This window comes from Elephas maximus, chromosome 5, assembly GCF_024166365.1.
Source record: "Elephas maximus indicus isolate mEleMax1 chromosome 5, mEleMax1 primary haplotype, whole genome shotgun sequence".
NCBI classification, from domain to species: domain Eukaryota; kingdom Metazoa; phylum Chordata; class Mammalia; order Proboscidea; family Elephantidae; genus Elephas; species Elephas maximus.
In genome coordinates, this window is record NC_064823.1 from 110778797 (window position 1) to 110805886 (window position 27090).

The 27090-nt window shown below is 35.7% G+C and overlaps 1 protein-coding gene across 3 annotated transcripts in view; it reads right to left on the reverse strand.

Moving 5' to 3' along the window:
* SLAIN2 (SLAIN motif family member 2) overlaps window positions 1-27090 on the reverse strand; it is a 100427-nt gene that overhangs the window by 32800 nt on the left and 40537 nt on the right. For 2 of the 3 annotated variants that reach the window (XM_049886286.1, XM_049886288.1), the window contains exons 3-7: window positions 23022-23186; window positions 20563-20724; window positions 16309-16668; window positions 15535-15672; window positions 4898-4975 (exon numbers count right to left, since the gene is read on the reverse strand). In XM_049886286.1, the coding sequence (XP_049742243.1) occupies window positions 4898-4975; window positions 15535-15672; window positions 16309-16668; window positions 20563-20724; window positions 23022-23186 (903 nt within the window). The remainder of the gene's footprint in view (window positions 1-4897; window positions 4976-15534; window positions 15673-16308; window positions 16669-20562; window positions 20725-23021; window positions 23187-27090) is intronic. The other variant, XM_049886287.1, reaches the window with a different exon arrangement.

Here is a 27090-nt window from a genome sequence, read left to right on the forward strand (position 1 = left end):
CAATAAAATTGACAAACTTTTAGCTAAACTGACAAAGAAATGGAAAGAGAAGATACACATTTCTAAAATGAAAAATGGAACTGGGGACATTACAACCAACCCTACAGTAAAAAAAAGGATCATAACACTATAAATAATTATATGCCAACAAATTAGATAATGTTGATAAAATGAACAAAGTCCCAGAAACATAAACTACCTAAACTGATTAAAGAAATAGAAAATCTCAACAGACTCATTAACAATTGAAGAGATTGAATCAGCAATCAAAAACTCCCAAGGGAAAAAAAAAATCCTGGACCAGATGGCTTCACGGGAGAATTCTACTAACATTTATAGAGGAAGTGACACCAATCCCTCTTAAGCTCTTCCAAAAAATAGAAGAGAGAACACTTCCTAACTCATCTTATAAGGCTAGAAGTATCCTGATACCAAAGCCAGACAAAGAAACCACAAGAAAACTACAGACCAGAACACCTTATGAATATAGATGCAAAAATCTTCAACAGAATACTAGCAAACCAAATTCAAAAGCATACTGAAAGGATTATATACCATGATCAATTGGGATTTATCCCAAGAATGCAACTGTGGCTCAATCTTAGAAAATCAATCAATATATTACATTAATAGAACAAAGGAAAAGAAGCACATGATCATCTCAATTGACACAGAAAATGCATTTGACAAAATTCAACACCTTTTCATGAAAAAACAAACAAAATGCCAGAAACACTTAATAAACTAGAAATGGGAAATTCCTCAATCTGATAAAGGGCATTTATGAAAAATTCACGGCTAACATCATACTCAGTGGAGAAAACCTGAGAGCTTTCCCCTTAAGATCAGCAGTAGCACAAGAACACCTGCTCTCACCACGGCTATCCAATATTGTACTTGAAGCCCTAGCCAGAGTAACTAGGCCAGAAAAAGAAATAAGGGGTATCCAAACCAGGAAGGAAGAGGTAAAACTATCCTTTTCACACATGACACAGTCCTATATATAAAAAACCCCAAAGGATCCACAAAAAAGCCACTAGAGGTAATAAATGAATTCTATAAAGTGGCAGGGTACAAGGTCAACACAAAAATCAGCTGGGTTTCTATACATGTAAAACCAAATCCAAACCCGTTGCTATCAAGTCCGTTGTGACTCAGAGCAATCCTACAGGCAGAGTAAAACTGCCCCACAGGGTTTCCAAGGCTATAATCTTTACGGAAGCAGACTGCCAAATTTTTCTCCTTTCTATACATTAGTAGTGGGCAATCTGAATAGGAAATTAGGAAAATGATTCCATTTATACTAGAATCTAAAAGAACACCTAGGAATAAATTTAACCAGGAAGGCAAATAACTTGTACACTGAAAACTAGAGCATTGCTGAAAAAACTTAAGTTCTAAATAAATGTAAAGCCATTCTTTGTTCATGGATAGAAGACTTAATATTGTTAAGATGTCAATACTACCCAAAGAGAGCTATAGATTCAACACGAAATGATCAAAATGTAAAGAACCTTCTTGCAGAAATGGAAAAGAAAATTCTCAAATTTATACGGAACTGTAAGGGGCCCCAAATAGCCAGAACAATCCTGAAAGAGAAGAAAAATGTAGCAGGACTCACACTTCCCAATTTCAAAACATATTATAAAGCTATAATAATCACAAAAGTCTGGTACCAGTATAATGAAAGATACACAGACCAATAAAATAGAATTAAGAGGCCAGAAATAAACTCATAAACCTATGGTCCATTAGTTTTTGACAAGGGTGCTAAGTGCATTCAACAGGGAAGAGAATAGTCTCTTCAAGAAATGGTACTGGGACAACTGAATCTCCATGTGCAAAAGAATGAAGCTGGACCCATACCCTCACACCATATGCAAAAATTAACTCAAAACAGATAAATGATTTAAATGTAAAAACTAAAACCATGAAACTTATGGAACAGAACATAGGGGTTGTTCTTCAGGACCTAGTTTTCGGCAATGGGTACTTAGATATGACATCAAAAGTATGAGCAACAAAAGAAAAAAAATAAACTGAACTTCATCAAAATTAAAACTCACATGCATCAAAAGATTTTATCAACAAAGAGACAACCTACAGAATGAGAGACAATATTTGAGAACTATCTATCGGATGGAAACTCTGTCGGCATAGTGGTTAAGAGTTACGGCTAAGGTTAGCAGTTCAAATCCACCAGGTGCTCCTTGGAAAAGCTATGGGGCAGGCAGTTCTACTCTGTCCTATAGGGTCGCTGTGAGTCAGACTCAACAGCAATGGTTTTTTGTTTTTTTTTTTTGGTTTATACATCTGATAAGGGTTTAATATCAGAATATTTAAGGAACTCCTGTAATTCAACAACAAAAAGACAAACAATTCAACTAAAAAATGGGCGAAGGACTTCAAAATAGACATTTCATTAAAGAACACATACAAATGGCCAAGAAGCACATGAAAAGATGCTCAACATCATTAGTCATGTGGAAGTGCAAATAAAAACCACAATGAGATACCACTTCATTCTCACTAAGACTGCTATGATCAGAAAAAATGGAAAACGACCAAGTGTTGGCAAAGATGTAAAGAAACTGGAACTCTTATCCATTGCTGGTGGGAATGTAAATGGTGCAGCCGCTACGGGAAATAGTTTGGCGGTGCCTGAAAAAGTGAAACATAAAATTACTATATGATCCAGCAATTCTACTCCTGGATATTTACCCAAAAGACTTGAAAGCAGGGACTCAAATAAAACGGCGGAAACACATGGAAAGGTGGAAACAACCCAAGTGCCCAACAACAGATGAACGGATAAACAAAAGGTAGTATAACCATACAGTGGAATGTTATTCAGCCATAAAGAAAAATGAAGTTTTGGTACATGTTACAGATGTATCTTTAAAACACTATGCTTGCTGGGTGAAATGCGTCAGACACAAAAGGACAAATATTGTATGATCCCACTTATCTGACATATCTAGAAAAGACAACTGCATAGACACCAAAGTTTATTAGTGGTTACCAAGGGCAGGTGGGAGGAGGAAATGAGAGGTATTGCTTAAGGGCTACTGAGTTTCTGTTAAGCATGTGGAAGAATTTTGCAAAGGGATTGTGGTGATGCCACAACATAGAGAACGTAATTAGCGTTACTGAATTGTACACACAAAAATGGCTGAAATGGCGAATCTTTTATTATACAGATTTTATCAATTTCTTTTTTAACTAGGCTAAAAAAAATTTAAACAAAATGAAACAAGAAAGCCAAACACACACACACCTCTCCCTTTACTAAGTAAACTAGACAGTTAAAGGTGCCAGGAATTCTAGCTCGTAACAGTTTTGAGTGGGTTTTCCTGTTATCATATCATAGAGGGTAAGCAATTTCATGGTTCAGGGTCATAAAAATAGTACTTTCCCTACAGGAAGGAAAAAAAAAAATTAATTCAGCCAGAAAAGGTTATGGTCTTCTTAACCTAAAGAGAGCAACATAAAATCTTTGAGAAAAAATTTAAAATTATTTAAATCTCATTCCAAAAAACATTATGAAGCAGTCTACAGCAGCATACAAAAATGAAATTCATATAAGTTTAAAATCCTCTATACTTTTATTATGGTATAATAATCTCATGTGCTATTTTAAACATCATAATCCTTTTAAACTCATATGTTTTCACCTGCCTCCCTCCAGCCATGGAAGTACTCACACATATCTAAAACAAAAAACATATCTAGAAGTCTCAAAAAAGAGGCCTAAAGTTTCTAAATAATCCCTGTAAGAATCTCTTCTTATAATTACTCCTGATAAGTCACCTCCTTCACCATAAAAAAAATAATCTATCCAGTCTATTATTTCTGAGAGTGGGACCAAAAGATATCTTTTATTTGAGGCCCATGGTCAACTTCTTACATTCAAATAAGAAACATCTACACATCCTATTTTCTATTTGACTATTCTATTTCCTTTAGGTTCTGTTCTCTAAAACTATTTCCTTAAATTATAATGAATCCATTAAGTGGTTGCTAAAAGGCTTCCATTAATGAGTTTGCTAAAATAATTACAGAGCTTCTGTAATCATATTAACTAAGTCTTTTTCCAACAAATCAAATCTTAAACTCCTCCTCCCACAGCATTTCCTTTAGTGCTTTATCTCCCACCTACTATTGAGTTCTGAAGCTACTGGGAAGCCTTCATGTTATGAAGAAATATTTTTCCTCATTGCCTATATTTGTTCTGACTCATTGCCTTTAGGACTTCTACTCATTACTTAATTCTGGCTTATCCAATCCCACGGTATTTCTCCCAATTTTGCTTCTTTCTAGCTGATCATACATCCAATCTCTTAGAACCAATATGCAATTACTTTGGTACCCAACATTCATATATTTCTTAAAAACTCAGTTTTTCCGAAAGCTACCACTCCAAACATATTCAAGCACCGCAGCAACCTATAATTTAACTCCAACTTCTAATGTAAAAGTGTTCCCATTCTATCCTACAGGTAAGTACACCCAAAAATTGAAGTCAAAGGACAAAACACTGTCATAGAGAATGTCTGACACATTTGATTCATTCTAAAGCCTTTATTAGTCCATCTAACATTAATTTACAACAATGACCTCTTTGGTCTTAGGTTGGTAAGAAAATAAGGTCCATAACATTAATGCTATTTATCTTTTAACCTCTTTTAAATAGCCATCCAATACATACCTCTGTAGGAAAAATGTTTCTTCCGGAATTATCCAAATAACAAAGAGAATGAATCCACGCTATTTATTTTTTTAAAGAAGGCTAAAACATGCCTTATAGACATGACTGACTCAGTATTTCAGAAGTTATAAGATTTAACTAACTTGATCATTTGCTGAAATGTTAAACTTAGTAAGAGGCTGTAGTTACCTCTTTTTGTAGATGAAGTTTGAAGCAACTGTTTGGCTTTGAGGGAAGTACGAGGCAAATTTTTCAGCCTTTGCGAAGCTGTTGAAAAATAAGGAACTGTAATATTTGCCTGGAAGGACAAGATAAAGGCTATAGCTTCTGTAAATGTGAATATTTGAATACAAACTTGAAACTTTATCAAGGAACAGAAACTGTAAGGTACAATTATTTTAGAATCCTAGAAGCAGTGGAATTTTAAAGTGATGCTTAGTGCATTAAATTGGAAAGGAAAAAGGATAGAAATCTTAGTGCAAAGTACATACTTATAGAAATAGCATGTAAGATCAAAAACCTCCAATATGCAATCGATCAAAATATCAAAGAGAAAACAAACCACCAGCAAACATGCTACAGAATGCAAAGAATACAAATACAAAGCTAAGTAAAAGTGATGAACACAGGCACACAATACAGAATAAAATAAATGCGGTACTTGTTCAATGCAAAAAAAGCAGATTTTGGCAAAGCAGTTATTGTTAGATGAAATGCCCTAACATGATACAGTAATCCCCATACTCAAAAAGGAGAAGAAAACTCAGAACCAGGGAGGTCCTCAAGGAATCACAATCTAGTAGCTTTAATACATCCAATATATCATCTGACTATAGAATACACTAATTTATACCTCAGACTCTGGATAGCACCATAACTAGGCTGTGCACACATGCATGTAGGTGGATGTGTGTGTGTGCACACGCGTGTGTGTTGGTGTAGGGTTGAAGGTTCTGGAGGAGTCAGGACACCTGCATTTTAAAATGATCAATGATGAGTTCTAAGCTTTCTTCAAACTCTTCTATTAACAGCACTGAAACTCTGAAAATAGCCCTGTAAGCAGCAGCCCAGGACCCTCCAGAGTTACAGCTCCCATGACTGATGAATACTATGCTTACCAGTGTGGTCACCTGTTTAAGTAGCTCTAAAATTTCACTCACCAATTTAAAAGTCAAACTTCATAAACCTCTAGGAATTATGTATTAAAAAAAAAGAGATCCCACCCCCATAAATCTGGCCAGAGCATAAACAAGCACTGGGGTGATAAAGGGATGCCTGGTTTATCATCAGAGAAATTTAAGAAGAATTTCTCTCTTGCTCTATTGCTTAACTCTATCAAAGCTGAAGAACTATTTGGTTTTCTCACTATATGTCTGATAATAAATATGTTTTAAAAGTAGCAAATGTATTTGATTTCAAATATTATATAGCACACCAAACACTGCTGTTGCTGAATGTTTTATTTCAAGTCAACTTAAATACCGCCAGGCAGACTAGCAAAAAATTCTCCATACTTCAAAAATAGATTTTATAATAATGCATTACCTCATATCTATCCCACACAAAAAGAATATTATCATTACCAAATAGTTAGCATTTACATATTTATTCATGTTTTCATCCATTCATATTTTTTCATTCATTTATTTCTGTTTATATTCAAATAGTTGAGTACCTACTTGGTTCCAGGCACTGTACTAGGTACAATGGATTCAGGAGCTGACTAGATAACAGTTCCTACTCTCATGGAACTAACATTCTAGGGAAGGAGACACAGACAATAAACAAATAAGGAAAAGATATGGCCCACTAGATGGTGATAGCTGCTAAGGAGAAAATTAAGTTGGAAAGGGGGGACAGGAAGTAGGAGGATATTTAAGTTGCAATTACAAAGAGAGATCGGGAAGCATTTCCCTGAGAAGATGATATCTGTGCAAAGATCTGAAGGAAGAGAGGGAGTGAGCCCTCTGGAGGAAAAGCTTTCCAGGCAGAGAGAAAAGCAACTACAAAGGACCTGAGGTAGGAGTGCACCTACAGTGTCTGAAGAATAAAAAGAAGTCAGTGTGGTTGAAGAGGATTAAGGGGAGGGGAGTGAGATAACTGTATATACTCTGGCAATTAGCAACTATATAAAAAGTTTTTTTTTAAATGAGGGCTTAATATCATACATAATCTATAACGAACCCCTTTGGAAAGGTCCTATTTGAATTAGTAACTACAATGAAACCAATAAACCCTATTTATCTCTCAAATTTCATGGACAGTGTCATAACAATGGTATCTACAGAGAAGTGAAAGCTGTCCACATAGAAATTCAGAGATTCAGACTACGAATAAAATCAGGCAGAAAAGTCTAAATTTGTCTAATACAGACAGAATGAAATGACTGATTTTCAGAAGATACCACTAGTCACATATTAATCAAATTTAAAAATCTAAATTTTATCTGAATTATCAATTTTAATTTGATCAGTTTTCCAAAGAAAACATCATTTTTTAAAATGATCCAGTAGCTTAACTGAAACTATCCAGATCTTTCTAAAATAACAGAGTTCAATGTGTTAGCTACTCAAAAGTATTTATGGTTTAAAACTTTCCTTGGTTTCCTTTTTAATGTTTATATAATCCCAGATTAGCAAGACCCCACTGTGAGAAGCAGAGATGGTACAGAAAAACAATTATCCTTCCAGGCTACCATTGTTTAGGTTAGTGTCCTCCTCCGCAAGCCAGCTCTGAAAGCTTCTGTATTTCTGTCAAACATATACCATCATTTTCCAAGTCATTCTAGTTCAAAGATTTACTTTAAATACCATTTACCTCTTGTAGTCCCTTAGATGTATCCCTTCCTTTACATCTCCATTGTCCCCAAGTACTTAATTCAGACTTTAACCCCCCCATTTTTGGATTATACCCAAAACCCATTGCTGTTGAGTCGATTCCAACTCATAGCAACCCTATAAGACAGAGTAGACCTCCCCATAGAGTTTCCAAGGAGCAGCTGGTGGATTTGAACCAAGCTCTTAACTACTGTGCCACCACGGCTCCTTTGGATTATAGCAGTGTCCTTTTTTGGTCTCCCTACATTCAATTCTTTTCACCCTCTTCATGGGGCAAAAGCACCCCCAACCACTCCCATGTACATGGCATTAGAAGGTGTATTGTCTTTAGGGTATTTTGAAACAAAAATAAAACCACCTTGGTCCTTTTTATTATCACCACGTCCCAGCAAAAATAAACAATGTCAGTGGTAAAATATTCTTCCAGGAAAAAAATAATGTGTTGGTCTAAATTAGAAATAATTGTTGCAGCTACTGTTGAGTTTTAATAACATATGTGTAAGCTTTTAATTAGTACCTCTGATTTACTTATCTTTGAATAAATATTGCATTTACATGAAAGTTAATTAGGAGAACTCTCAGTACACAGTACACAGGTGGACTCAGACATGCATTTCTTTCACGGGTAAGCTCCTAGCAATATGAAATCATTCAAGCTCACTTAAGCAGTAGGTACCTCTGATCCCTGTGATGCAATATATTCCTATCTTTAAACAGATTAGAAATAAACAACAACGGTACAGTGATTATTAAAGGCAATGAAACAGAACGTGAATTGGCTTGATTCTGTCATTATACGTGACTTTGAGTTTATGTTTCAAATTTTTAAACTGTAAAGACATTTAAAAATCATTAGACTCGATTCCCCAAAAACAAAAATGTGGACAGTATGGCAATTTCTAGAATTTATTCCAAAATGAGATTTTTATGAATCTCTGCCTGCCAAAATTATGCTTCAGACTTTTCTTATTTGTATGTCAGTTATGGGGGAGGGCAGGGGGCCTTTTGAAATTAAAATTTAAAGACTGTGTTTTTAAATTAATTATAAGATAAACTGATAAAACTGGCCACAGTGTGTATAGAGCCTGAATACGCAAAGAAGATCAACTCTGAGGAAGTTACTGACAAATATGCGGAAGTTAAAACTAATGCTCGTTACTGTGATAGACCAATATGAAAAACGTATTTTTCCTTTTTTAAAAAAATTAATGTAGTTAAAAAGTATTAACCCATTAACTTTTATTTATTTATTTTTGGTGCAATAATCTTGATTTTATTTATTTTACTAACAATTATAAAACAGAAAGTTCGATAAAAGAATATTTTCACTGTGCATTTTTTCCTGGCTATTTTTTTTATTATTATAACTCATTTCATTTTGTAACTATTATTAAACACAATTTTATCATATAGAGGGAGATGTCAAAAATAATCTCTACATGCCAAATACTAGAAAAGCCACTGTGAATGAATGTTAATTACTGCTAGGTAAATTGCCCCCTGCTGCCCACCCCCCATATTTGTTTAAAATCTTTTCTTGCTTACAAATTCTCATTCAAAGCCATCCTCTAATCCTCTTTCCCTCTCTACCTCTATTCTTAGTATTTCCAAGTCACATATTTTCTACCACTGCCTTTGTTCATATCTTTTTTTCTGGCCTGGATTAGGCAATAGCCTTCTAAATGATTTCTAGTCTTTCTCCAACTTTAACCCATTGTCCACATTGCTACCAGAGTGAACTTTCCATGAATTAACCTGATCAAAAGCCTACCCTGGCTCCCGAAACTTAAAGGATGAAATTTAAACTCCTCAATATATTGAAAAACTCTCACATCTGCCTCCCATCCATATCTCAAACCTCATCCACCAATCACTGCACCCACTCCCTCACCCATCCTGCACCCTGTACTTTTGTCATACAAAACCACTATAACTAATCCCAAATCATGCTCCAGTGGAGTAACCCAAGAATATTTTCCAAGATGCCTACTCATTTGCAGTTAGGCCAGTATGATGTAATGCAAACAGTGATGGGGAAGAAATCAGGAGACTCAGGGAAGAGTTGGGAGGGAGAAATAATTTGGCCTCGGTTTTGCCACTTTTCTAGCTACATGACCCTCTACAATTCATATAATTTATATGGATTTTTGCTCTCTTTTATGAAAATAAGAAATGGGTTGTTATGAGGTTCAAATGAGATAATACATGTGAAAGTACTTTAAAAGTGTTACAATACTAACCAAATTTTGAGTATTAATTTTTTTAATCAGTAGATTGTCTTGGGCTTTTCTGTACTCCCTTTCCTTGTTTCTGAACCAGTAATTCCAAGATTTTTCTGAAAACTAAACTTTCTAACTAAACCTGTAGTCCAGTAGTTTTAGAAAGCAAGACATCAGTCTTTTGAAAAACTCTTGCTCCTGACAAACATTCCTTCCTTTACTTGAAGAAAGTGAGAGAAAAATATGTATCCATGACCTCTGCAGTGCTCTGGTTTTCTTAAACTTTTTAAGTTACTCACTTTCCCATGTATAAAAACCAAAACCAAACCCGTTGCCATCGAGTTGATTCCAACTCAGAGCGACCCTACAGGACAGAGTAGAACTGCCCCATGGAGTTTCCAAGGAGCACTTGGTGGATCTGAACTGCCAATCTTTTGGTTAGCAGCCGTAGTTCTTAACTACTATGCCACCAGGGTTTCCTTTCCATGTACAAAACCCTAAAATTGGTAATAGTTTTAATAATGAAAATACATTAGAATTCTCATAACATTTGTATCTGAATGCCAGCATCCACAATAATGCAGCCACAGCAAATAAGCATATAAAAATAGTGAACGGCATAGTAATAAGGCAAAAGAAGTGGTCCCTTAGGTGGAAATAACAGCAACCTTGCAAAGTTAGGTTCATGCAAACTAGCAAGTGAGAACCAAAGCTTTACCACTTAAGAGCTGGAAAAATATTTAAAAGAAAACAAAATGCAACATCTATTACACTAACAACTTAAGTTTATACAAAAAGTAAAAAATACCAATTCATATACAAATGTATAAAGCTTGCTACTTTAATATTTGTATATAATTATATATCAAAAGAAGGCTAATATGAAAACATACGTACACTAATTCAAAGAACATTTACACATATACATTTTCACATATCAAAGACGTAAGTGAAACTGCAAGAAAAATGGGTAATTTAATATTTTTTGCTTAATGTATTAATGTTAAAAAATCTTTAACTATTTTTATAAAATAAACTTTATTGTTTTAAATTTGCTAATATTCTGGGTTTACTACTTTTCCGAATACAGTTTTGAAAACAGGGAAATTCTACATTAAAACAAAGTACATGTTTCTGACATTTTAATTATAAATAAGCCTCAATATACTTGCAAATATAAAAGTAAGTATATTCAACTGAAAAAAAAAAAGGATAATACCTTTCTTCTCTGCCTGACCATTATTCAAATATTGAAACACATCATTATGAAAATGCATATATACTTTCCATTTAAAATTAGTGATTAGCATCCCATTACTTAAGTTCTCTCTATATATTTTCCTGAATTATCAACTTTTGAAGAAAAAAAAAATTTGTCTACAGAAAAAATTTCCAGTGAATCCATAGTTGATTACACAATTGGTAATTCTGCCACTTTCTAAAGTTTAAGATATGGACAATACATTTTTGTGTTACTAAAATTTTTATTCTAGGTTCCCAATCTTTTCCTTTTTTCTGTTTTTGTGAGAAATTATTTTTCCATAAAGCTTTGAGATGCTTCTTGTTGTTAGGTGCCATCGAGTTGATCTTCAACTCACAGCAACCCCACACGACAGAGCAGAAATGCCCCACAGGGTTTTCTAGACTATAATCTTTAAAGGAGCAGATCACCAGATCTTTCTCCCGAGGAGCTGCTGGGTGGGTTTGAACCACCAACCTTTTGGTTAGCAGCCAAGCACTTAACCATTGCACCACCAGAACAGTTTAAATCAAGAGCACGTATGAACGGCTGAGCGAACAATCCTGTGTAAAAAGTTGGTACTGAGAGTAATGCAATGAAGTAAAGAGTAAAGATACAGATACAGGTGATTTTAACAAAGAGCTAGAAAGCTGTCTGGAGATATATGATGAAAAAATTCAGAACTCTGTGTATATGCTATAAAAACATGGTTTTATAATATATATGAGTTTCATTATTTAATTTTCCTAACAATTTAATTTTTCTTTCCTGTTGTATTAACACATTATAGATAGCTTTTTGTTCCAGACAAGTATACTAGGGGAAAAAAAAAAAAAAAAAAGCCAACCAACCAGATACTGGATATTCTTAAGTATCAAAATTAACCTTAATTTGTAAGTTTAAAAGGCATAAAATTTATCACTCACCATTTCAGGGATAACAAATTCTATCCTTACTTTCATTTAAAAAAAATTTTGTGAATCCTTGTTTTCTATGCTATTTACGAGCACGATAATGAATATCACAAAGGTGCTCTTATACAGTTGACAATAACAATCACGCAAAATCTGGAATATAAGTTTTAATTACAAAAAATTTATTTTGCATGTATACAACTGAATAAATGGGGTATATAACTTCTAGAAAAAATTTTCCATAGTATTTTAAAATATAGTATTAAATCTTGGAAAATATAGAAATACTACTTATGCTTTATGCCTTTCGTACTAAGCCATGGATGTAACAAATCTCTCTAGGTGGACTTAAGATCTTGAGCAGGGTCAGCCTTGGTTTGAATTCCCATCTGCCAGTTAGAAGCTGACTATATGATCATATTTTTTTAAAATTTGTGTGCTAAGTGAAAGTTTATAATTCAAGTTAGTTTCTCATACAAAAATGTATACACATTATTATGTGACCCTAGTTGCTCTCCCTATAATGTGACAGCACACTCCTCCTTTCCAGCCTGTATTTCCTGTGTCCCTTCAACCAGCTCCTGTCCCTCTCTGCCTTCTCATCTTACCTCAGGACAGGAGCTGCCCATTTAGTCTCATGTTTTATCTACTTGAGCTCTAAGAAACACACTCTTCACAAATATCATTTTATGTCTTATAGTCCAGTCTAATCTTTGCCTGAAGAGTTGGCTTCAGGAATGGTTTTAGTTTTGGGCTAACAGAGAGTCTGGGGGGTCCATGTCTTCTGGGGTCCCTCCAGTCTCAGTCAGACCATTAAGTCTGGTCTTTTTACTAGAATTTGAGTTCTACACTCCACTTTTCTCCTGCTCTGTCAGGGACCCTCTGTTGTGTTCCCTGTCAGGGCGCCACTGGTGGTAGCCAGCACCATCTAGTTCTTCTGGCCCTAGGCTGATGGAGTCTCTAGTTTACGTGGCCCCTTCTGTCTCTTGGAAACCCTGGTGCGTAGTGGTTAAGTGCTACAGCTACTAACCAAGACGTTGGCAGTTCTAATCCGCCAGGCGCTCCCTGGAAACTCTATGGGGCAGCAGCTCTACTCTGTCCTATATGGTCGCTATGAGTTGGAATCGACTCAACGGCAGAGGGTTTTTTTTTTTTTTTCTGTCTCTTGGGCTCATGTTTTCCCTTGTGTCTTTGGTCTTCTTCTTTCTACTTTACCCCAGGTGAGTTGGGACTAACTGATGCATCTCAGATGGCCACTTGCTAGCTTTTAAGACCCCAGATGCCACTCACCGAAGTGGGATGCAGAACATTTTCTTAATAAGCTTTGTTATGCCAACGGACCTGGATGTCCCCTGAAACCATGGTCCCCAGATCCCCGCCCCTGCTACTCTGTATATGACCATATTTTTGATAAATTATTTAACCATCCAAGCTTCACTTTCCTAATTTATACAATGTGTTAATAACTGTTCCTACCTCACAGAACTGTTCTAAGGATTAAATAAGATTATTCATATAAGATACAATGAATGTGCGTTTCCATCATCAGAATAATATCATATGCAACTAGTAAATAAGGGAAACTTGTCAGTATATCATAGAAGTCATTTTGGTTCAAATGCATTTTTTCCTAGCCTGTTGATTTTTGAGCCACCAAGTATCAGCAGCTTAACATAAAGTACATGAAGTCAGCTAAACACAATAAAGCTGAAGGTAAATGCGTGGAAATTAAAAAAAGACTGAAAGCTTTCAAAATTTTATTGCTTGGTCATCAAGTTATAAATGAATAGTCAATAACCTCATGTTTGTATCATTTCTTCCTCACAGCCTTGGGAAGATGAAGGAACACATCTTTGTTACCTTTTCAACCATGGGTGGTAACACGGTATGAACAATCTGGGTGACTTAAACTCCAGGGTGCATATTAAGCATGTCAGAAATAACTGTGATGGTTCTTTTAAAACTGGCTTGACTATATTCTCTTCTACATCTTAATGGGTAATAATTTTTGAATGTTCAATTCTTTTTTAAATCACTTTGTATAGTAATGTACACAATGCCCATCTCTTCCCATATCTCTTCTTGGCTGTTTGGCCATCTGCTCTGTCTCAGGAGTTCTTACTGCATGATTGATTCTCTTTGATCTTTATGTTGTATCCAAAAAACTAAAACCAAGCTTGTTGCCATCAGGTCGATTCTGATTCATAGTGACCCTATAGAACACAGTGGAACTGTCCCATAGGGTTTCCAGGGAGTGGCTGGTGGATTCAAACTGCTGACCTTTTGGTTAACAGCCAAGCTCATAACCACTGTGCCACCATATGTCTCCTTAATTCAACAGCCTCAATTCTTCCTTTCAATTAAGCTGCCTTCAACTTAAAAAAAACATGAAGTCCTGTATTTGCTGGAGTTATATTTTTCTTAATACATGAAGAACTTAACATACCTTTAACTGTGCTAGTATTTTTATAGGATCATTATTGTTTTTATTAATGCTCTGGTAAGAAGGCTGCTTGGATTTTAGTGGTCTGTCCTAGGACGACTTTTCCCAAAAATTCTGTCATTTTTTAACATGGAGTATGGCAGAATGTGAAGTTTTTAAAAATGTATACTTGTGTTATAGTAGAAATTCCTACTACTACTTAGTACTAACCAAAAATAACCAAACTTGTTGCTGTTGAGTTGATTCCAACTCATGGTGACCCCATGTGTTATAGAGTAGAACTGCTCCACAGAGTTTTCTTGGCTGTAATCTTTGTCGCAAATGAGCATACTACTTGTCACAAAATAGAAACTCATATTTATTATGAATAATAATAAATGAATACAAAAAACATTTTATCCATTCAGAAAGATTTGCTACATCCATAGTTCAGTATCTATCTGGCCACCAGAACTCACTAAAAAATATGATCTATATGTATTTGTTTCTTTAATATTTCCAAAACCATCCTCTCTGTTTATCTAAGACTTTAATGTTAATGCTAAGTATTAATTTAATTTTCAAAAGATAATTTAAATAGAGAAATCTTGATTGATTCTCAAAGAATTTGGCTTCTGGTAATTTACTATCTCAAATTTTAATTGGAATAGGATTATGAATTAAACTGATATTCACACTAACTCAATATTATATTTTTTCATAAAAAAATTCTTATCTGAAATAGAAAATCAATCAAATTAAAACCAAATATTTTACATCAACAGATGTGGAAATAAAAGATTATCCAAGAGTTCTTATGGTTTACTTTTGTTTTGGAAAGAAAAAAGGAGCTGGAAAAATCCAACTTTGGTAATAGATTTGAGACATTAAAGGTTTGAATAACGAATTGTTTGTTTTAATTATGATACACTCTAAAAACATGTGACAATAAAACAAACTTTGAGGTATTTTAAAAGTCGAGTTTATTAAAGAAAAACTAAGTACCTACAAAGGAATATATATTCTGGATATCATACTGGCACTAATAAGCACTAAATTTTACTATAGCTATAGTTTAATACTATAGCTATAGGTTAAGAGCTAAATTATTAATACAGCTATTTAGCATAAAATATCTATATATATATATAGTTTTAAATAACTGGTACCTGAAAACATAAGGAAGATACTTACTGGCTGAAGCCTGAGGTTGCATGCGAGGTATTCCTCCATTTGGCACTTGAAAATTTGAATCACTTCTACTGCTTTTCACTGAGTCAACTTGTGTGGTAGATGTTCGGGACAGGTTTGGAAGACTGCGTCTCAGTTTTTCTGTAACAAGAGAATTTCAATTAAAAATACAAACTATTCTTTCAGACAGGGAAAATATTAAACTCTTAGCATTCAAAAATCAAGTTCTTAAATTAAATATCTGGCATATTTTAGAAAAGCTAACAGGAAGTACTTGTCTTATTAAAAAAACAAACAAACAAACCAAACCCACTGCTGTTGAGTCAATTCCGACTCATAGTGACCCTATAGGACAGAGTAGAACTGCCCTGTAGAGTTTCCAAGGAGCGCCTGGCGGATTCAAACTGCCAACCTCTTGGTTAACAGCCATAGCACTTAACCACTACGCCACCAGGGTTTCTACTAAAAATAAACAAACCCTTAATCCTGAGTCTGTAAATGGATAGAATAAGAGAACCTTTAAGAAGAATCATAAATTGTTAATTAAAAATCTAAATACAGATCACTTCATGAGTAAAGCAAAAGATAACCAAGTATTTCTCCTGAACTTTTATATTGATTTCACCCTTAATAAAACTGTAAACTTGACTAAATTCTTGATCTACTTATACAAAATAGAAAACCTTGGTCAAGTGTGAGTTACCTGCATACTAAAATATGAAGAACAATTTTGTCCCAGGAACATTCTAATTGTAAGTAAAATCTGCTAGGTTTTACCTTCATTTTTAACATTGCTTGTCTGTAAATCTGCGGGATGGCCTTGCAGTGAAAGGCGAGGTTGTTGTAAGCGGCTAATCATAGGCTGTGGGGACACTCTACTATATTCCATTCCCCGAGCAGGAGATCGTGAACGAGGTGAATTTCTGGGTGACTGCTTAGGTGACGGTCGAGGTGAATTGCGTGGTGATGGTGAAAACCTGTTAACAGCAGGGTATACTGCATGATGCATACTGTCATCTTCATCATCTAAACTTTGTGCATCAAGTTCCTGATCACTAAAAGCACCCCGTCTTGTAGAATTGCAAGATGAACCAGAACTGCGCCGAGATGTGGTAGCTGCATATTCTTGCCGGAGACCTGGCAATAATGAATTTGTTATTTCTTTAATTATATTTTCAAACTTTTTATTATTTTTAAATTTTAAAAGTAAAAGATTGTCATTGAGAAATTCAAATTGGACATAAAGTATAAAGAAAAACTTTCTACTTAAATCGTCTTAAGACATCCTCCGTATAATGATTAATAAATTACATCTAAAGGTTATTTTAAATTGAATGCAATTCTATAAACCTCTGTCCAATTTCAAAATTTCTTCTTAAATATGGAATCTATATAATAAGGTAGAACCAAAAATTTAAAAGTATTTCTACTCCTAAAGACAGTAATCCAAATTTGAGACTAACATTAAAGGAATATTGAGGGAAAACAATCACTGTCCAACTAGAAAAAAGACAATGTCAGTGAGTGAATAAACTCCTTGGATAATTAATCCTTGAATTAATCTTATCAGGGAGATGACAAAGTGTCAAGGAAACTTCCATCCTACTCTTAAGAATTTAATATTTGGGCGCAGATAAAAATCTCAATTGCTTCGTAACCCAAGAGATTTCAATAAAACAAACTAAATTCTAAGCCTTCAACTAGGAACTTCAAAGGAGTCCTCTAATGTAGATTGATACCTCCAGAAACACCCAAGCAACCTTGGGAGCCCTTCAAATAGTATAGAAGCTTCTGGAACAAAAACAAATGTTGATACATAATATACTCAATGAGGAAACAAATTATAATTAAAAAAAAGTAAAGTACTTAGGTAATACTTTAAGCAAGGCTTGCTAGTTATTGGCAGAGTCTAGTCAAAAAGATCTGTTATAGATTAGTACTCTATTAAGTATTCATACCTAGAAGCTTTAAGTATTCATATATAGGAAGTGCTAGCAACATGGTTCCCTAAACTAGTGGATAATGAAAATCACTCCAGGGTGTCTTTAATTTTTCAGATTCCTGGGGCTCACCTAATCCTTCAGTCAGGTTTGGGAACCACTATACCAACTGACGAGGAACCCTTGTGGCGCAGTGATTAAGAGCTTGGCTGCTAACCAAAAGGCCTGCAGTTCTAATCTACCAGCAGCTCCTTGGAAACCCTATGGGGCAGTTCTACTCTGTCCTGTAGGGTCGCTATGAGTTGGAATCGACTCGATGGCAACGGGTTTGGTTTTGGTTTTGTAACAATTGACAAAGTTACCTAGCTATAGCAAACACGGCCCTAAAATCACCTAACAAAATTCAACAGACCAGTGAAAAGAGCGTTGTTTTAGAAAAGGAAAATCCAGATTCCAAAGCAAGCTCTTCACTAACAAGGAGATTCTAAGGAAATCACAATCACTATCAGATTTTCTGTTCCTTATCTTAAAAATGAAGACATTTGACCATGCAACCTCTAGGATTCTTTGCAAATCTGTAATTCTACATTTCTAATTATTATAAAAAACTGGAGAACAATGTTGTAAAAAGGAAAATTACCTCTTAAAAAATGCTACCATTTTCAAGGAGTCATCACATACATTTTTAACATTTTTTTTTATTCTCCAGGAAAAGAAATATTCATGTATGTGGGTGGCATAGAAAGGATTACTAAAAGGCTGAAATTTCTGTTATGGGTTACCAAAATGAAAGTTACCAATGTGAAAGTTACACCAAAAAGCTGGTTAAGCTTCTAACAAAATATTGGAGTTTAAAAAGTCAAAGTTCAAAGGAGAAATGTGTGAGTTTATTCTAAGGTACAGAGATAGGCAGCATTCTTTATTTCCTTTTTCTATCTATGACAATAACTAGCCCCACAAGCTAAAAATACCACAATTTCAATAAAGAGTTTAAAAAAATTATGAAGGAAAGGGTTACCATATTACTAGTTTCTAAGGCTAAAGATAAAGAAAGAAAGCACCGAGTCTTTCCATTTCTGGGGGGAAAAAAAAAAGAATCAGCTAAGTAAGAAACATTTTATGGTTTCTTTATAAATGTTACAGCTTCATAAAACTTACATTATTACATTAAAGAAAGAGAGTATTATGTACACAAACAACAGAAAGTTTTTGAACTAAATGACAGCAATGCTCCATTATGCTCAGTCAACTGTCAAGGCTCTGAAATGTGTATCTCAAGGATCTTTTCATTGTAAAGGTTAAAAGGGATCACTTCAAAGAGAGTGCTTACTTCACAGCTAAGCCATGGCACCTTATAATAAAATGCATAAGCAATAACAATACAATCAGCACCATTTACACTCAGATGAGAGGCAGGGCATCTACGAAACTTAAAACAACGGGGAAAGTTTCGTGCATATGTACATTTAGGGGATGACAGGGGACGTAACTTTTATTGGATTCTCAAAGTTGTCTGTAATTTAAAAAGTTTCAAGAACCACTTGGCAAAGCATGATCACATAGTGTGAACAACATATTTACCACAACGACCAAAAAAAAAAAAAAAAAGAGTAGCTGCTGAGGCTGCTTATGTACAACCAAACACCTCATGGGATTTTGTTCCTTGGTTTGGAGGTTTAGGGTCATGGTTTCATGGGACATCCAAGTTAACTGGCCTAATAATGTGTTTAGTGCTTCTGTTCTAACTCTTAGTTGGTTGCAGAGTGCCTAAAGTCTTAAAAGTTTGCAAGCAGCCATCCAAGGCACGACAATTGGTCTCTATTCACCTGGAGCAACAGAGGAAGATGGAGAGTCAGGAATAGGAGGAGGATATGGAGTGTGTGGCTAATTGCCTCCATGAACAACTGCCATCTTTGCCATGAGACCAGAAGAACTGGATGGTGTCTGGCTACCACTGCCGGACATTTTGATCAAAAGATTCTACAGAAGAATCCTGATCAAAAGAGAGAAAATGCAAAATAGAATTTCAAATTCTCACGGGGTCCAGACTTTCTGGAGCCATGGAGGCTGGATGAACTCCTGAAGCTACTGCCCTGACATAATCTTTAAACCCTAAACTAAAAAGATATGAAGTCATCATAAAATCTAATAATTGTTTAGCTTAACTAGTAAAAAATGTCTGCCTTAAGCATTATGCTCTTCTAAGAACTATCTATATGGGATCAAAGTGCCAACAACAATGCAAAAGATTAGACAGAAACCTTAGGCGGGCAGTGAGTTAATGTTAATGGGGGAAGAACAACTCAGAAAGGGAGGGTGAGAATGGCCATACAACTCAAAGAATATAATCAATGTCACTGAACTGTACATGTAGAATCGGTTAAAATGGTGTATGTTTTTCTCTGTATATTCTCAACAAAAAAAGCACCACCACACACTTTATTTAATGTTACAATTCCAATTTTCTTATAAATGTCTTTTTTTATAGTCTACACAGTACATCCTCAACAGTGTTCTCCCCAAAGTGGGCAAAAATTGGTGCCTGAGGTATAAAACAAACTCAGATATCCTAATGGTTTGTGATATGTAAATAAACAGATATAAGATATATAGTACATCTATGGTATTAAAATTTCATCGGGGGGGAAGGGTGGGGGGAGTCTAAAAGGCTCCATATGGGGCAACAATAAAAAATGATTGAGCAACACTGGTCTGCACTAAAAAACCCAGAGAGCACTAGTGAGTTCCAGTACACAGTAAAGTAGAGGCCCAGGCCCAAGCCCAAGCCTGTTGCTGCTGAGTCAGTTCCAGCTCATAGCGACCCTATGGTACAAGGTATAATTATTAAAGGAAACAGAATATGCCTTTCTCTTCCCCCTCACACAGCCGACTGTTGTATGTAAAATGAACTCCGAAAACAAGTTAATAAACGTCTCTGTACATTTGTTGAATAAGGCTCTGAAATGTTTATTTCAACATTTCTACTCTCACTGCATTCTATTACCACAATACTTTCTAAGCGATATTTAATACTCAGAACAAAATTATGCAGCAGTAAAACAGCTCAGCTTTTAAGAACTGAAATACTTACTTTCCTCCTGCATCCGAGCTAGAATCTGCACATCAGTTACATCGTTTAGCTTATAATTGGATCCAAGTGAGTCTTCATCTAATTCTGAAGCACTTAACTCACTGTCTATAGAGGACTGAGGACTGAGTGGAGGATTTCTGTCTGATGAACTTCTCAAATTACCTTAAAAGAGAAAAAATTTCAAACAAAAACTGAATAAACTATTATAATTAACTTAATATTATATTCTTTGATTTGGTTCATTATTCTTCTGCCTTTTGTATTTGTAAAATTCCCAAATATTAAACTTAAAAATTGACCTCATTAAAGCTACACAAAAGCCAAAACCCACAGGGTTTCTAAGAAGTGGCTCATGGATTTGAACTGCTGACCTTTTGGTTAGCAGGCAAGTTATTAACCACTGCACCACCAGGACTTCTATTAAAGCCACAGAAATGCCTTATTCATACACTATGGCATAAATATAAAAGACAATTCCATTTAACTATAACTTATCTGTCCTTTTAAGAAAAAAATTAAGCTTTCAACACAGTGCCTGGGAGATAACTGGTGTTCAATAACTAGGTATTAGAGGATTTCAACTTTTACAAGCTAGCCCATAAAATTGCACTATAAATAGATTTATGATGCAGTGTTTTTTCCCCTCAAATTCAGTCATTAACAAATATCATCATCTTTTCCCTGAATAAAAGCATCTACTTTTCCTAAACAAGAAAACTATAATTTGAGGAAAATTAGGATTCCCAAGAGATGCAGGAACAAACCAAAAAAAGAACACTAGGTTCATTTCTTTTACATTATGCTACGTTTACAAAATTCCTTTGCCCAACCAGTAATGGGGAGCTCAAGTAGTTCTCTGAAGTTTAGTAGTGAAGTACAAAAAATGGGAGGAAGAAAACAACTAGATTTTTAAAAGTACTTTATCATTCTAAACCAAAAGGGGTGGGGAAGACAGGTCAGAGGAATAAAGGATAGATGCGTCCAAAAAAGTGTGACGTTTCTAAGGAAATCTTTCCATCAGATCACTAACTTCTGGTGAACAAAAACAAACCTTAACACTGTCATTAGTATTTCTAATACACATTTATTTAAAACATTTGTTTCCCAGAATTTTTTCATCATAAGTCAGCTCTAATACAAAAGGCACATAAGGAGAGGAAGAAGAAGAAAGAGTACACATGATAGGAAAAGTACTACAAGTTCACGCTCAAACAGTGCCTGAATCAAAAAATTTTTTAGACAAATATTGCAGATTAAATTTTTTAGTATGATATAGTAATGGGTGAAATAAATAGCAAATAACCTATATACAAAGCAAAGGGCAGGGTCAATGAAGTCATTACATTAGGAGTACACGGGTCAAAAATGTGAAGTGGTTAATTATACCTTAATTTTAAAGAAGCCATAATTACCCTAACAACAAGACTTGCAATAAAAATAACTGAATGGGTGGATCCCAAAGGCTACAGAGTAACAGTCTCAGTCACAGAGCCAGAGCAGAACATTCTTTCTCCAGTTCACAGCAATCTGTCCCTCTCATATCATTTATGGCTTCTAAAGGCTTGACTAAGGAACCCTGGTGGTGCAGTGGTTATGCACATTGCTGCTAACCAAAAGGTGAGTGGTTCAAACTCACTAGCCACTCCACGGGAAAAAGATGTGTCTGTCTGCTTCCATAAAGATTACAGCCTTGGAAACCCTCTGGGGCAGTTCTACTCTGTCCTATAGGGTTGCTATGAGTCTGAATCGACTCAATGAACCCAGGTTAAAAGCTTGACTACCATCTGAAAGGTTGACAGTTTGAACCCAGCCAGAGATGCCTTTAAAGACAAGCCTACCTGGTGATCTGTTTCCGACAGGTCAGAGCCTTGACAACCTTGTAGAGCAGTTCTACTCTGCACACATGGGGTCCCCGTGAGTCGGAATCCACTTGACGGCAACTAAGAACAGTTGCTCTTTTGGCACATTCACATAGAGCCCTATATACTATTATTTAACTGCTGTATCAAAGCTTAACCAGGGCTCTGGTTGCTATAAGTAGGAATCGACTCGACGGCAATGGGTTTGGGGTTTTTTTTTTTAATGACAAAAGTTATTAAAATTCCCCCAAAAAGTTTTAACTTCACAGCTCTTACAACCAAGGAGGCTGCTCAACAAGTATCTATTGATTAAAAGAATCAAGGTTCTGATCCCAATAAATCCACCCAGATTTTTTAAAAAATCTAAGTACACACTACTTTAAAAAAAAATTCTGTGGATGTAACACTTGCTTATCTTTGTACTTCTGATTCCTAGTATAGTATCCGGTACAAAGAAGCTACTCAATATTTGTTCTAACTAACTAATGAAAAGTTTCATAAACAAAATGAACCTGAACTACTGATGAATAAATTATTTTCTGAGAGTGGGCAGTAAGTTAAAAACCATTCCTTAATAACTCCACTCCATTTTCCTCTTACCTGAATTTCCAGGAAGTATAAGTTGTTTGACTATAGGAGGTCGCACTGGGGTTGAGGACGGAGAATTAAAACCACTGCTATATGGGCTACTTGCATTTGGACTGTACGGGCTTGTATAACTCACAGAGTTGAAAGGATTGTTATATAAATTCTGCCTCTTGAGAGCTGCATTAATGAGAAGGGAAAAAAATTCAGATTTAATAACAGAGATATGGTTAACATTTTGTTTCAAAATCTTCCTATTAGGAAATTCAGTAAGTCATTATCTATCTTGATGTAAATAAACATTCTTATGGTATTAAGAAAAATATATACTAATAATCCCAGATTATTTCCATTCTCTTAAATTGTATAATGCATATAAACAGTATATGAACTAAATGACAAAAATAATATCGCATGAAGAATATGTCTTAAATAGATTATTAGCTATTAAATTAATTTACTTCCATCTTGTTGGAAAGTTTGTTTTCTAATAATTGTATCAACCCTTAGTGGCCTTTAAAAAAATAAAATGAATTCATAAAAGCATATTTGTATTTTCTCATTTTTCTATAATGAACGTGTATTACTTTTAAAAACTATGAAGTAATATGTTTTAAAAACAGCCTTTCCAAAGTTTAGGTTTTTGAAAAAGTAAAGCAATAGTGATTGTTGTTGCTGTTGTTAGGTGCCAATGAGTCAGTTTTGACTCCTAGTGACCCCTATGTACAACACAATGAAACACTGCCTGGTCTTGCACCATCCTCACCATCATTGTTATGCTTGACTGTTAGGCCAAGGCAATGTCAAAATATGGAAGAATGCTCTTTAAAAAAAAACAAAAACAAACTTTTATGCATATAAAATTAGACACATAGTACAAGAGAAGGGCTAAGATATCAAGTGCCATCATAAAAAAGAGAAATTAATACTTAAAATAGTATTTTCTCCTCCTACCCTATTCTATAACCCACAGCTTAAATTCAGTCCATAAATATTTATGATCATGGGCAAAGGACTGTGTAAAACATATAAACAAATGCAACAGGGGGCCTTCTATCAAAAGGCTTACAGAAGAGTAGGCAGAAACTATAATGGTTCGAAGGCAAAATGCAATTATTGTTGTTGTTAGGTGCCGTCAAGTCAGTTCCAAATCATAGTGACCCTATGCACAACACAACCAAACACTACCCAGTCCTGAGCCATCCTTACAATCGTTGTTATGCTTGAGTTCATTGTTGCAGCCACTGTGTGAATCTACCTCGTTAAGGGTCTTCCTCTTTTCCGCTGACCCTGTGCTCTGCCAAGCATGATGTCCTCCTCCACGGACTGATCCCTCCTGACAACATGTCCACAGTATTTAAGACGCAGTCTCAGCATCCTTGCTTCTAAGGAGCACTCTCTTTGTACTTCTTCTAAGACAGGTTTGTTTGTCCTTTTGGCAGTCCATGGTATATTCAATATTCTTCACCAACACCACAACTCAAAGGTGTCAATTCTTCTTCAGTCTTCCTTATTCATTCTCCAGCTTTCACACGCATATGGTGTGACTGAAAATACCATGGCTTGGATCAGATGCACCTTAGTCTTCAAGGTGACATCTTTGCTCTTCAACACTTTAAAGAGGTCCTTTGCAGCAGATTTACCCAGTGCAATGTGTCGTTTAATTTCTTGACTACTGCTTCCATAGCCATTGATTATGGATCCAAGTAAAATGAAATCTTTGACAACTTCAATCTTTTCTCCATTTACCATGATGTTGCTCATTGGTCCAGTTGTGAGGATTTTTGTTTTCTTTATGTTGAGGTGTAATCCATACTGAAGGCTGTGGTCTTTGATCTTCATTAGTAAATGCTTCAAGTCCTCTTCACTTTCAGCAAGCAAGGTTGTGTCATCTGCATAAGGCAGGTTGTTAATGAGTCTTCCTTCAATTCTGATGCCCCGTTCTTCTTCATATAGTCGAGCTTCTTGGATTATATGCTCAGCATACAGATTGAATAGGTATGGTGAAAGAATACAACCCTGACACACACCTTTCCTGACTTTAAACCAATCAGTACCCCCTTGTTCTGTCCGAACAACTGCCTCTTGATTCGTGTAAAGGTTCCTCATGAGCACAATTAAGTGTTCTGGAATTCCCATTCTTCACAGTGTTATCCATAGTTTATGATCCACACAGTCGAATGCCTTTGCATAGTCAGTAAAACATAGGTAAACATCCTTCTGGTAGTCTCTGCTTTCAGCCAGGATCCATCTGACATCAGCAAAGATATCCCTGGTTCCATGTCCTCTTCTGAAACAGGCCCGAATTTCTGGCAGTTCCCTGTCGATATACTGTTGCAGCCATTTTTGAATGATCTTCAGCAAAATTTTGCTTATGTGTGATATTAATGATATTGTTCTATAATTTCCCCAATCAGTTGGATCACCTTTCTTGGGAATAGGAATAAATATGGATCTCCTCCAGTCAGTTGGCCAGGAAGCTGTCTTTCATATTTCTTGGCACAGATGAGTGAGCACCTCCAGCGCTGCATCTGTTTGCTGAAACATCTCAGCTGATATTCCATCAATTCCTGGAGCCTTGTTTTACGCCAATGCCTTCAGAGCAGGTTGGACTTCTTTCTTCAGTACCATCAGTTCCTGATTATATGCCACCTCTTGAAATGGAAGAACATTGACTAATTCTTTTTGGTATAATAACTGTGTATTCCTTCCATATTCTTTTGATGCTTCCTGCGTCATTTAATATTTTCCCCATGGAATCCTTCACTATTGCAACTCAAGGCTTGAATTTTTTCTTCAGTTCTTTCAGCTTGAGAAACGCCAAGCATGTTCTTCCCTTTTGGTTTTCCAGCTCTTTACACATGTCATTATAATATTTTGACATCTTGAGATGTCTTCTCGAGATGCCCTTTGAAATCTCCTGTTCAGTTCTTTTACTTCATCAACTTTTCCTTTTGCTTTAGCTGTCTGACGTTTGAGAGCAAGTTTCAGAGTCTCCTCTGACATCCATCTTGGTCTTTTCTTTCTTTCCTGTCTTTTCTTTGGCCCTAGTGGTTGGTGCGTAAATTTGAATATTAGTCGTATTAACCGGTCTTCCTTATAGGCGTATGGATATTATCCTATCACTGACAGCGTTGTACTTCGGGACAGATCTTGAAATGTTCTTTCTGACGATGAATGCAACACCACTCCTCTTCGAGTTGTCATTCCCAGCAGAGTAGACTATATGATTGTCCAATTCAAAATGGCCAATACCAGTCCCTTTCAGCTCACTAATGTCTGGGATATCCATGTTTATGCGTTCCATTTCATTTTTGATGATTTCCAATTTTCCTAGATTCATACTTTGTACATTCCAGGTTCCGATTATTAACGGATGTTTGCAGCTGTTTCTTCTCATTTTGAGTCCCGCTGCATCAGCAAACAGAGGTCCAGAAAGCTTTACTACAACCACGTCATTAAGGTTGACTCTACTTTGAGGAGGCAGCTCTTCCCCAGTTGTCTTTTGAGTGCCTTCCAACCTGGGGGGCTCATCTCCAGCACTGTATCAGACAGTGTTCTGCTGCTATTCATAAGGTTTTCACTGGCTAATGCTTTTCAGAAGTAGACTGCCGGGTCCTTCTTCCTAGTCTGTCTTAGTCTGGAAGCTCAGCTGAAACCTGTCCTCCATGGGTGACCCTGCTGGTATCTGAACACCAGTGGCATAGCTTCCAGCATCACAGCAACACGCAAGCCCCCACAGTACAACAAACTGAAAGACACGTAGGGGAAATGCAATTATTACTATTATAAAAGTGCAAAAGGTGGTGGTAATGAGACAGGAGTAATTCATTCCGAATGAGAGAAACTGGGTAGGGCTTTTGGAAGCAGCAGCTCTGGAGCAGTCTTGAGAAGACGAATTGTAATTTGATAGGCCCCTGAAAGTGTGTTTAAAATATGAACAAAAACAGTGCCTTGACGTGCGTGGTGTATTCCCGGAATAGAGTGAGTAATCTCGTATGGTAAAGCACAAGGTGAGGGACAAAACAGAACAATGCAGCTGGGGCCAGGTCATGGAAGGCCAGAAATACCATACCCAGGCATC